The sequence below is a fragment of the Natrix helvetica genome (assembly GCF_964273705.1).
Source record: "Natrix helvetica genome assembly, chromosome: Z".
Classification (NCBI taxonomy): Eukaryota; Metazoa; Chordata; class Lepidosauria; order Squamata; family Natricidae; genus Natrix; species Natrix helvetica.
Genome location: NC_138554.1, coordinates 33,456,820 through 33,469,762, shown reverse-complemented (window position 1 = coordinate 33,469,762; position 12,943 = coordinate 33,456,820). Strand labels below are relative to the sequence as shown.

The following is a 12,943-nucleotide window of genomic DNA, read 5'->3' as shown; positions in this document are numbered from 1 at the left end:
CTTAAGGGTTTTTTACAGGGTTTTTTAAACCAAATTTTAAGGGGGGAGGGGGGTTGATTCGGATGGCTCAGACAGGCTTGGGGGGGGGAGTCTGCCAGGGCACAGGCCAGCGCTAACTAATGGGCGCAGGTTGGGAGGGCTAGGAAGGGTTGGGATTCCGGGGGGGGACATTAAGCCATTCCATTGGGGAGTTCACCATCTCTACTGTTTGTGGGAGAGGCAGATATGGTGGGGGCCAAGGGCCAAATAATGTTCGGAGGACGTGGGTTTGCTGTTTGACAGCAATCGCGCGTTCCGACCCTCATCGCCCTCCTTGCACCCCCAGGTGCTCGGGATTACACGACCCTGGTCTCTGGCTGGTGTCGCTTAATGCCAGGTCTGTGGTACATAAGGCTCCCCTCATTTACAACCTCATACAGGAGGGTAGAGCGGAGCTGGCGTGCATTATGGAGACCTGGTTGGGCCATGAGGGGGGTGTGCCCCTTAGCGAACTATGCCCACCAGGCCTCCGGGCGTTTCACCAGCCGAGAGCCCAGGGCAGGGGCGGGGGGTAGCAGTGGTTATTAGGGAAAGTCTCAGACCTCATGAGGTCACTGTGCCTCAGATAGGTGGGTGTGAGTCCCTATTTGTGAAGTGGGGCCTTGGAGCTCAGGTGGGCCTTTTTGTTACATACCTGTCTCCCTGCTATGTTTCATCGGCCCTGCCGGAGCTGCTGGATGTATTAGCTGGATTGGCGGTTGATTTCCCCAGGCTCATGGTCCTGGGGGATTTCAATTTGCCCTCCATTGGCGAGACATCTGAGTCAGCTCAGGAGTTCTTGGCTTCCATGACAGCTATGGACCTAACTCAGTTAATTCAAGACCCCACCCATAATGGGGGACACACGCTCGACCTGATTTTTGTCTCTGGGCAGTGGATGAATGATCTAGATTTAGGGGATATTTTTATTCAACCCTTGTCATGGTCTGATCATTTCCTCATCAGGCTTGACTTCTATACCGCTACCCCTTGCCGCAGGGAGGGGGAACCGACTAGATGGTTCCACCCCAGGCACCTGATGGACCCCGAAAGGTTCCTGATTGAGCTTGGGACTTTTCCTGAATCCCTTGCTCACAACTCGACCGAAGCCCTAGTGGGAGCCTAGGATAGAGCTGCCGCTGGGGCTTTGGATCGTGTTGTGCCTTTGTGGCCTCTGACCCGGTGTCGATCCTGGATGGCTCCCTGGTTTACCGGGGAGCTCCGGGAGATGAAACGCCGGAAAAGATGCCTAGAGGGCCAGCCGGTCTGAATCTGATTGAACACTAGTAAGAATTTATATTAAATCCTACTTAGTGGCGATAGAAGTGGCAAAATGGCAATATTTTTCCGCTCTTATCGCGTCCGCAGATAACCACCCAGCCGCCCTGTTTAGGGTGACCCGCTCCTTACTTAACCAAGGAACTGGGGAAGACCCCTTGCAGGGTAGGGCTGAAGAATTTGTTCAGTATCTGCTGGATAAAATCGCTCAGATCCGGACAGGCTTGGACTCTGACTGGGTAGATTCAGGCGAGCCGACAGGGATGAATCTTGAGGATACTATCTGGGATGGGTTTGACCCTGTGACCCCCGAAGGCATGGACAGGATTATGGGGAGACTCAGCGCTGCCACTTGTGTGCTGGACCCGTGTCCCTCTTGGTTAGTTTCGGCTTCCTGGGAGGCGACACGAGGCTGGCTCCAGGCGATTACCAATGCTTCATTGAGAGAGGGGTTCTTTCCCACCACATTGAAGGAGGCGGTGGTGAGGCCCCTCCTCAACAAGCCTTCCCTGGACCCAGCTTCTTTAGCCAACTATCGTCCGGTCTCCAACCTTCGCTTTGTAGCGAAGGTTGTCGAGATGGTGGTAGCACGTCAGCTTCCCCAGTACCTGGATGAAGCTGTCTATCTGGATCCGTTTCAGTCGGGTTTCAGGCCCGGGTACAGCATGGAGATGGCATTGGTCGCATTAGTCGATGATCTCTGGCGGGCCCAGGACAGGGGCTGTTCCTCTGTCCTGGTCCTATTAAACCTCTCGGTGGCTTTCGATGCCATCGATCATGGTATCCTACTGCGACGACTTGGGGGGTTGGGAGTGGGGGCACCGTTTTACTGTGGTTCTCCTCCTACCTGTCGGATCAGTCGCAGTTTGTGTTGACTGGAGGGCAGAGATCGACCCCCAGGGGCATCATTTGTGGGGTACCCCACATATTTCACAATATGAAATAGTCCTTATCATCCAGTATAATTTTTGTACCCCTCCTGTTCAACATATACATGAAACCCCTGGGTGAGATCATCTGTGGTTTTGGGGTACAGTATCATCAATATGCTGATGATACCCAACTTTTCATCTCTACCCCAAACCACCCAAATGATGCCCTCGACATGATGTCCCGATGCCTGGAGGCTGTGCAGATCTGGGTGAGGAGGAACAGACTCAAGCTCAATCCCTCCAAGACTGAGTGGCTGTGGTTCCCGTCATCCCGATTTGTACATCTTGTTCCATCTTTGACGATAGGGGGAGAAATTTTAGCCCCCTCAGAGAAGGCTCGCAATCTGGGAGTCCTGCTGGATATGCGGCTTAGTTTAGAAGAACACCTGATGGCCGTGACCAGGCGGGCCTTTCACCAGGTTCGCCTGGTATGCCAGTTGCGCCCCTTCCTGGATCGGGATGCTCTGTGCACAGTCACTCATGCCCTCGTCCTTTCTCGCCTGGACTACTGCAATGCTCTCTACATGGGGCTGCCCTTGAAGAGCACCCGGAGGCTCTCGCTGGTCCAGAATGTGGCCGCGCGGGTTGTCATGGGGGTACCTAGGTGCTCCCTTGTCACACCCCTTTTAGACGGCCTGCACTGGTTGCCAGTTGTTTTCCCGGGTGCGATTCAAGGTATTAATTATGACCTTTAAAGCGCTCCATGGCTTAGGCCCAGGGTACCTACGAGACCACCTACTGCCACCAGTAGCCTCCCACCATCCGGTACGATCCCACAGAGTTGGCCTCCTCAGGGTGCCGTCGGCCAAGCAGTGTCGGCTGGTGACCCCCAGGGGGAGAGCCTTCTCTGTGGGAGCGCCTTCCCTCTGGAATGAGCTGCCCCCGGAGCTCTGCATAATACCTGACCTCCAGTCCTTCCGACGTGCCCTAAAAAGTTGGTTTTTCCAGCAAGCCGGTCTGGCCTGTTAATTTTAATTTTAATTTTAATTCATTTTAAATGTATTGTTTCTTTTTAAAAAAAATCGGTTTAGTTTTTTTGGAAATGGGTTTAATCTTTTTTTTTAACTTTTGTGATGTGTTTTTTTAATGTTGTACGCCGCCCTGAGTCCTTTTGGAGAAGGGCGGCGTATAAATACAAATAAACCTAAAACCTAAACCTAAATTCTCAGGGACTGTCAGAAATTCAGCTGAGAAAATGTTGCCAGAACGGGCTAAGATTGTCAGTGCTGATTTCAACTTTACCTTCAAGCACCACTTGCCAATGTCAACTGAAGGTTGTTACTCATATAGACTATATTGACTCTATTCTCTCTTCCCCACTGAATTTTTAGAAGCACAAACAATGAACCTTTCTACTACTATCACCTGATACATGTTCTACAACCACCAAATACAAAACAAATAAAAATAAATAAATGCTTCAAAATTAATTTGATGGCAGTAGTGTAAACAGCCTATGTACAGTTGAAACTAAATCTTTTAATATAGTCTTCTCACTTTTCAGAGTGTGGTCCCAGGAGAAAAAACTTAAAGGCCAAATATGGGTTTCTGTTAAAATGAAGTATAATGATCCACTCCAAAATTTAATGAATCACGAATGTTAAATTAAAAATAATAGGTCCCATATGCCTTATCTAATCTGATGATACTTTTTCCCTTTGGTTTCTACTTCTATTGAGAGTTCTTGGAGGAATAGCAACATAAATCTATCAAGAAGATTGAACATGAAATTATGTTTGTAAGCAGCATGTGTTTGTTTGCTGGTTTAATTTAGTAACTGTAGATTAAAAATCTAAATGAGTGTGTCAGGCAATGGAAAGCTGAGAAAAGCCTTTTAGAAGCAAGGGACTAGAATGGAATATTTGCTCTGAATAATCTTTTTATTTTAGATAGTAAAAGTACTGTACTTATAGAATATTATCTGGGAACTATCATCGTGGCAGATTGTATGTGATCCCAGTATTCAAATTTCAAGAAACAATATTTTTTTAAAGATTCTTGAAAGTTATTATAATTGCCATATCATGTAGGTGAAATCAGATTTAGGGAAGAAGACTTAAACAAAATGCAAAATTGGTCTGTTTCAAGTAGGAAACCCAGAAATTAATTAGTATGCTTTTCCTCAATTTCAGCAAAGACAAATATGGCACAATTGGAAAAGATCAATGAAGGAGTACAAAACCAAACAAAAGTGATGGAATTCATTCTTCTTGGCTTCCCTGGATCTTATTATATACAAATGTTCATTTTTATTATCTTCTTTATCATGTACATTCTAACAGTTTTAGGAAATATTGTCATCATCATTCTCGTAATCTCAAACCAGCATCTCCATACTCCCATGTACTTCTTCCTTTGCAATCTCTCTTTTCTGGAAATGTGGTATACAACGGCTTCTGTTCCAAAGGCCCTTGACACCATTCTTGGCTGGAATAAAGCCATTTCTTCTACTGGCTGCAATATACAGATGTACTTTGTTTTTTCTTTGGGCTGCACAGAATACTTCCTGCTATCCGTCATGGCTTATGACCGATATTTGGCCATATGTTATCCACTACGTTATACCACCCTCATGAACTGCCATTTGTTTAGCATACTAGCAGGTGGATCTTGGCTCTGTGGATTCATTATTATCTCGGTACCAGCTTTTCTGATCTCAAGATTGACCTTCTGTGGACCCAATGTAATTAATCACTTCTACTGCAACATTGATTCCTGGATAGTTTTGGCTTGCAGCAGCACCTATGCTGTTGAAATGGCAGCCTTTGTTATATCCATCTTTGTTATATTGGGACCCTGCACTATAACTTTACTTTCCTATATTTATATCATCTCTACCATCCTTCGTATACCTTCAGCCAAAGGGAAGCAAAAAGCATTTTCAACATGTTCCTCCCATCTTGCTGTTGTCATTATTTGGTATGGTTCCACTATTTTTCTCTATGTTAAGCCTTCTAAAAGATCTTCTTTAGAAATGACCAAATTAGTGAATATTTTGAGCACAGTTGTAACTCCCTTACTGAATCCCTTCATTTACACACTAAGGAACAAAGAAGTAAAGGAGGCATTTAAGAATACACTATTTTTCCATTAAAGAAGTTTGATTTGTTGGTTATAAAGTAGGTTTTAGTTTGAATAGTTCTATAGACAGTTTACATCTAATTCTGTTTTTATGTCATTTTTTTTAAATAACCTCGTTGAGATTTTAATAATCTAACAGATACTAAGAAGTATACTATAGAAACATAGAAGAAAAGAAAGACAAAAATTAAAAGTCGATGACAGGAAGAAAGCTTTATTTCTCATCTGCTGTTACAGTCTATTTAAAAATGTTTAGATGGGATTTTTAATCCCTGTCCCATATTGAGAACACAATGTCATTGTTGCAAATGTAGGTTTTATGTCAGACGGCAGGTTTAGACTCAGACATGCAATCCAGTGGGGGGTTCCGGTGGGTACGCCCTGGTACGGTGCTTTGGAAGGCCCACCCTCCCTCCTGCTCTCCTTACCTCTATTTGATCCAACCGGGGCATTTGTGCACATGCCTGCACATGCAGCATATGGCGCCAGTGCAACCCTCCGTTGAGCAGCTGGAGTGTTTTGGGTGGTGGGTGTGCATGCATGCACAGCACACGTGCATGTGGTGGATGCCTGGCCCCGTCACAGCATACTGGTTGTGACAGGATCCAGAACCCACCCCTGATGCAATCTACTTTCTCATGGAAACAATTTGATATTGTAGGGCAATTGTAAGATATAGTTGTAATATTGTAAGATATCTGTGGAATAGAGAGGAAACCCTGGGCAGGGCATGAATCATCAGTCATAATCACTCAGTTAGTTCTTGTACTTGAATCCAAGACTTCTGGATTGCACTTAACATCTTAATGACCACATCAATTTCCTTGTTTGAACTGTTTAAATATTGTCAGTGTTGTTGACACTTCTGCATTGAGTCACTTGATCTCACATCAGTTAAATCAAAGATTTGCAGCTAAAGTACTACTAGCACAGAAACATTTGTACAAGATAAAATTTTCTATTTTCCTCCCAGTGGTTGAGTAATACAGAGGTTTCTTCTCAAGCTGATGATACACAGATCGTCTGGGAGTGAACAGTCCTGGTCTTTCCACAGGAAGGAACAAATACTAGAGTGGGAGTAGAGTGGGAAGTTTTGGTGGTTGGTACACACTGCAATAAAATGGAAAAAATAAAATCTGAATCATATTACAGGGCAAAATCTGCCTCTTTGTAACATGATCTGATGTTGTATGAAAACAACACATTTGGCTTATGTGCAATGCCATAATACCTTTTTTTTTTCATTTCCCCCATCTAGTCACTTCCCTTTATTATTTTATTTTGTCCAGCATTTTTCTAATCATTCTGTACTGAGTTGACTGAAAATGACTGCAGCTCGAAAAAAGTAAACCCAACTTTGCTCTAAATTATCTAAATGGAGATCACTAATGAGAATGTTTGTTTAACAGAGCACAACGAGTTGTACAAGACGGTCAGGTTTTGTATCTCTCAACAAAATATTGCCAGAGATATGTCTCAAAGTTGCTGAAACCTCAGAGTCATACTGTAGAAGGCTGCAGTATGGGGTCAAACAAATGTCTATATCTCTGCAAGTATTGCATCGGCAAATATACCACTTTACCAATATTCACTGGGGATGTGTATGCATGTTCACACCAAATTTCATTGAAATCCATAATGGTCAAGCAGGGCATTTTTCTGAAATGAGATGACTTGACGTGGAATGACCCTGCACTCTCTCTCAGCCTTAATAATTTCACAGGGGGAAAATATGAAAAGGAAGGAGTCATATGTATGCTTGCCATCTTGAGTAACATATACATAAAAATAATAAAGGTGAGATAAAAAAAAAATTAGAAACTTTGTACAAAAATCATTTATTTGAATCAACTTCTCAAAGAATATTCCACGGAGAAGGATATGGCTAATATGAACCCATATGAAATATCTTTGCTATCTGAGAGATACTTTCCTACTATGTAATTAATGAAATTTCATTAATTAAATCACTGTTATGCATTGTCTTGCAGTCAATAACAATCAAAGTTAAAAATAAAGAGATGAATTCTGTAACCTGTTGTACTGAAGCTATAATTTGACATTCAGAGCTGTGGGAAATATTTTTTTTTCTAACTAATTTGGAAGCCTGATGGGCAAAACATTGCAGCATTCTGTATGACTAAAGATGAGACTGCACAACTTTGGCATCTTTAAGAATGGAAACTTCCAGTGGATGCTATTACTGATGTTACAATTGCTGCTTCCTCCTCCTGGATGTGAAAATGTAACCAAAAAGTGTAGTCACTCTATGAGTATGCAAGACATACAGATCAGGAGAAGTGATTATTGGGGACATTCTTTCTCTAATATATACTATAGTTCATTTCCACAATTTTAATCAAATTCCAAATAGGATATATGGAATTTCTATGTAGGTTTGCTCCTGAAATACTTTTTTATATTAAAACTATTGTTATAAATTTAAATAAATAGGTAAATAATAATCCCAGATCCTTGGGGAGAATAAAATAGTACATAAAGTGACAAACTGAGTCTAAACATCTGGCTAACTGTGCAACTATCATATTCATACATTTATTAGATGTTACAAGAACTGCTTGGAGTTAAGAAATATATATCCCATGCTAAAACATAGATTAAGCTGGAACAGGCTCTTGCAACAATAATATTAGTAAAGGATGTGAATTAGAGTTCTGCAGTAACTACCCAGTTGCTTTAAACATCTGAGATTCCCAAACAGTTTTTATCAGCGATCTATATGGGAAAACTCATTCCAAATAGTTTCTAGTGCCAATGTATGTAGTTATGATGCTGAGCACTTTATTTAAAATTTTCCTCCACAAACAATTTTATATTTTTAATTACATTTATTTTTAATTAAGACATTAATCAGAATCCAAATACTGTGAAGCAGCCAATCAGACTTTTCTCTCCCTCTTTCCTCTTACAAATCCCCTAGAAAAATCTATAGAAACTGAATTGAATTTTTCCAGGGTTTATGTATGCATTTTCTGGAAAGCATGAAACCCCTTTCTGTGCATTTGTCTATACATCAGGGGTGGGTTCCTACCAGTTCTAACCTCTTCTATAGAAGAGGTTCCACAAATCTACAGTGCCATTTAGAACCGGTTCTAGATCCCTCCCTCCGCACATCATAAAGATGAAGAGCAAGAGGAGGAATTCTGAGAGTTGAAGTCAACAAGTCTTAAAGCTGTCAAGTTTGAACACCCCTTGGTTTTTTTCTTTATAAAGGGTTAGGGGTGCAAGGATCTTGTAACTTGACAGCTTTAAGATTTGCATGCTTCAAATGCCAGAGTTTATGAGCCAACATTTTGGTTGCTAAGCAAGAGCATTGTTAAGTGAGTTTCACCACATTTTACAAGTTGGCCACACCCATCCAGTTACATGGCTGGCAAGCCACTCCCACCCAGTCACATGACCAGCAAGCTACTCCCACAAAGCAGGCCACACCTACAGAAGAAGTTCTAAAAAAATTTGAAACTCACTACTGCTATACATGTATCCAAAGATAATAACTGCTTCAATACTCTTGTTCTGCCTGAATTCCAGAATGATTGTGTATAATGTATGACTATAATTTTAGTTTTTTATGTCCTGCATATGCCAATCATCCCAAAATTATACCACAATATTAATTCATTCATATATGAAAAACAGATATCATAGACTCCATAATTAATTTATAGTATGTATGTATGTGTATGTGTGTGTGTATGTATGTGTGTATGTATGTATGTGTGTATGTATGTATGTATGTATGTATGTATGCATGTATGTATACATACATACATACATACACATATTTGTGTTACAACCCCTGGTATGCCCAAATAATGGGACGGAGCTCAGTACTCCTTCTTTCTGTCATTCGGCTCATCACAGAAGACCGTCCAGGCAGAAAACCACATTTTTATTTTTAATGTTGCCTTTTTATATTTGTGTTGTATTTGTGCTGATAAATAAATAAAGGGAGACTAGTATAGATCCATTTCAAGCTATTTAGCTCTCATCAGCTAGCCATACCCTTACTGGGATTCGAACACACAAATAAATACCTATTTCCTTGGCTCAGCTGATAAGGAGGAGAGCCCGTGGCTTAGTGGCTAATATAACTGCCTAATATGTAATACAGCCCTGGTTCGAATCCCAGTATGCGCGCGCGCGCGCGCACACACACACACACACACACACACACACACACACACATATATATATATATATATATATATATATATATATACGCACACACATACATACACATACACATACACATGCATACTACATACATACATACATACATACATACATACATACATACATACATGCTGGTCTCATTGTATTCGGGTCTTTTCTCATGTAAGATTGAGATTGTCTTGGCAATGATTCAGCGAGGTCTCACTCACCATCTTCAGGGTGGTGTTTTCGGCTTAAAGCGTGGTCAGAGCTGCCGTGGCTGTGTGGTTATATCATGATTAATAGATTGGTGCTGATTGGTGCTGGCTGTGTGTCCATTGTTGTTTTGTGTTGTAACAGCCTGGGTGGTGGGTGGGGCTCATTTGTTGACTAGGGCTTGTTTCCAGATGCCTGGTAGGTGGGAGGTATCATCACATTTATTCATGTTGTGGCGGTGTTTCTCTATTTCGATAGCTTCTGGAATTATTCTCTTGTTGAAGTGTTCAGTTTTGGAGATTAATCTGGCTCCTTCAAAATTAATTTCATGTCCTGTAGCTTTAAGGTGCTGGAAAAAGGAGGAAGTTTTTTTTCTTTTTTCTTACTGCATTCTGTCAGTTTTCTGGACAAATTTACCAAAAAATCAGAGGAACACCCATGGGAACTCTATTCTCAGGATTCCTGGCACAAACTATAATGCAATATCTAGAAATTACAGCACTCCCACAGATGCAACCCAAAGTGCAGCAACTCTATGCATCATTAAAAGGAAACAGATCATTTTTATAATAGCCACCAAAAATGTATGCCAGTGTTGTTCTTTTTAGGGCTTGTGTTGTTTGTATTGTATTGGGTTGAATGGTCAGTCATTTTTTGATAAAGTTGAGATTTTGTTGAAATATATAGGTGATATATTTCCTTTCTGTGCTTTTCAGGATTGTTGCAGTGAGTTTGTATTCATCTAAATTACGTTCTTAGTCAGCTTCTCTTGTAGGAGGTGAAAACACGGCCATATATCTAGAATATCTCAGAAACCATCATATATTACTACCACTATGTGGAATCAGTGTAGTATAGCTCTTCCAAATATCCCAAGAAAACTAAAAGTCCCAACAGCTCCAGAAGAAAAACAAAAAAACAAAAGTCATCTGTGACATATAGTATAATGACTGCAACAACCACTATGCAGAACAGAATAATTTGTGTTTAATTTTTATAACATAGTCAGCCATAGTTTCAATTGGGAAATTGTGAGAAAAGCATTGGTAACAAACAAATGCAAGTATTAGAAAGAACAACTGAGATGGTCAAAAATCGAGTAAAAAAAGTAAAGAATTGGACATCACCTGGAAATGACCAATTACATGGTTTCTGGCTCAAATATCTGACCAGTTTACATGCAATATTGGCCAGGCAATTGAATGAAATTTTACAAAATGGTCAAATTGATGAATGGTTGACAACTGGAAAAACATTCTTGATTCAGAAAGATGCAACTAAAGGAACAATAACTGAAAACTACAGACCAATAACATGCTTGCCAACAAATTACTTCAAATTACTCACAGGCATTATTGCAGATAACATTATGGATTATTTGGAAACAAACAACATCTTGCCAGTAGAGCAAAAAGGCAATAAAAGAAGGAGCAAGGGCACAAAAGGTCAGCTTCTGATTGATAAAATGATATTAGAAAATTGTAAGAAAAGAAAAACGAACTTGAATATAGTCTGGATTGATTATAAAAAGGCATTCGACTCATTGTCACATAGTTGGATCATAAAATGGCATAATGCTAACTGTCATTAGCAAAAATATTACATCCTTCATTGAAAAGGCGATGAAACAATGGAGAACTGAGTTGGCAGTAGGGAATGAGAACTACGGAATGGTTTATATCAAGTGAGGAATTTTCCAGGGTGATTCACTTTCATCTCTTCTCTTCATCATCGCGATGATCCCGCTATCGGTAATCTTTAAAAAAATGAAATTGGGCTACCAAACAGCCAAAGAAACTGAAAAAAATTCGCATTTATTATATATGGATGATTTAAAACTCTATGGTAAGTCAGAAATAGAAATCCAATCACTGACAAACACAGTCCAAGTATTCAGCACCAATATTTCAATGCAGTTTGGCATGGAAAAATGCACCACTGTATCCATAAAAAGGGGCAAAATCACTGCGTGTGAGTGAATTGAAATGCCCAATGGCCAACTAATTAAATGCAACAAAAATGAAGCCTACAAATACTTAGGCATTCTGCAGTTGGATAGCATCAAACATGGAGAAGTAAAAACTATTGTCAAGAGAAAGTATACCAACAGAGTTAGGAAAATGTTGAAATCTAAGTTAAATGGTGGAAATACAATCAAGACCATAAATACCTGGGCAATACCAGTTATAAGATACACAGCTGGTATAGTTAACTGGACACAAGCTGATTTGGACATTTTGGACATAGAACATGTTTTGTCCTCCTTTTCATTGTAAAAAAGTTGGTCACCTTAACATTTTGGACCAAAAAACCAGGAAACTAATGACAGTGCACTACAGTTTACATCCACATGGTGACACTGATAGATTATACCTGCCCCAAAAATCAGGTGGCAGAAGATTATTGTGAAGCAAATAGTTGAAGAAGAAAAACATGCACTGGCTGATTATCTAAAAGAAAATCAAGAACATCTATTAATCGAAGTAAAGAACAAAAATCTACTGAAGGCCCAATAGACGAAACAAGAATACAGAAAAGATGTGATAAAATCAAGAATGGAGAGTTGGCAGAACAAAGCATTGCATGGTCAATTTCTGGAAAAAATAAAAGATAAAGTGGACAGTGAAAAAACTTGGTTATGGTTTTTATTTATTTATTTTATTATTCATATTTATAGACCGCCCCCTCTCCCGAAAGGGACTTAACAACAGGTACATTAAAGAAAGAAACAGAGTCACTAATCCTGGCTGCGCAAGAACAAGCTATCCGAAGAAATGCCATTAAGGCCAAAATCGAAAAATCCTCTGATAATGCCAAATGCAGACTCTGCAATGAAGTTGATGAAACTGTTGACCACATACTCAGCCACTGTAAAAAAATCATGCAGACTGATTATAAATTGCGGCACAATTCAGTAGCACAAATGATCCACTGGAATTTGTGCAAAAAATATAATATTAAAACAACAACAAACTGGTGGGAACATAGGACTGAAAAAGTCACCGAAAATCAGATGCTCAAGATCCTATTGGATTTTCATATACAAACGGACAAAATACTGGCGCATAACACGCCAGACATCACACTAGTTGAGAAAAATAAGGTTACAATCATAGACATCGCAAGACCAGGCGATAGCATGGTTGACGAGAAAGAACATGAAAAAATCACGAAATACCAGGACCTAAAAATTGAAATTCAACGATTATAGCACAAACCAGCAGTGGTAATCCCAGTGGTAA

At 40.5% G+C, this 12,943-nt stretch overlaps 1 protein-coding gene across 1 annotated transcript; it reads left to right on the top strand.

The window, feature by feature from the left end:
• Positions 1-4,371: 4,371 nt before the first annotated feature.
• On the top strand, positions 4,372-5,322 carry LOC309401487 (olfactory receptor 6F1-like; the record flags this gene model as incomplete). Its single annotated transcript, XM_081970549.1, has 1 exon — positions 4,372-5,322. The coding sequence occupies one exon, from the start codon at positions 4,372-4,374 to the stop codon at positions 5,320-5,322; it is 951 nt and encodes a 316-aa protein (XP_081826675.1).
• Between the last annotated feature and the right edge of the window lie 7,621 nt (positions 5,323-12,943).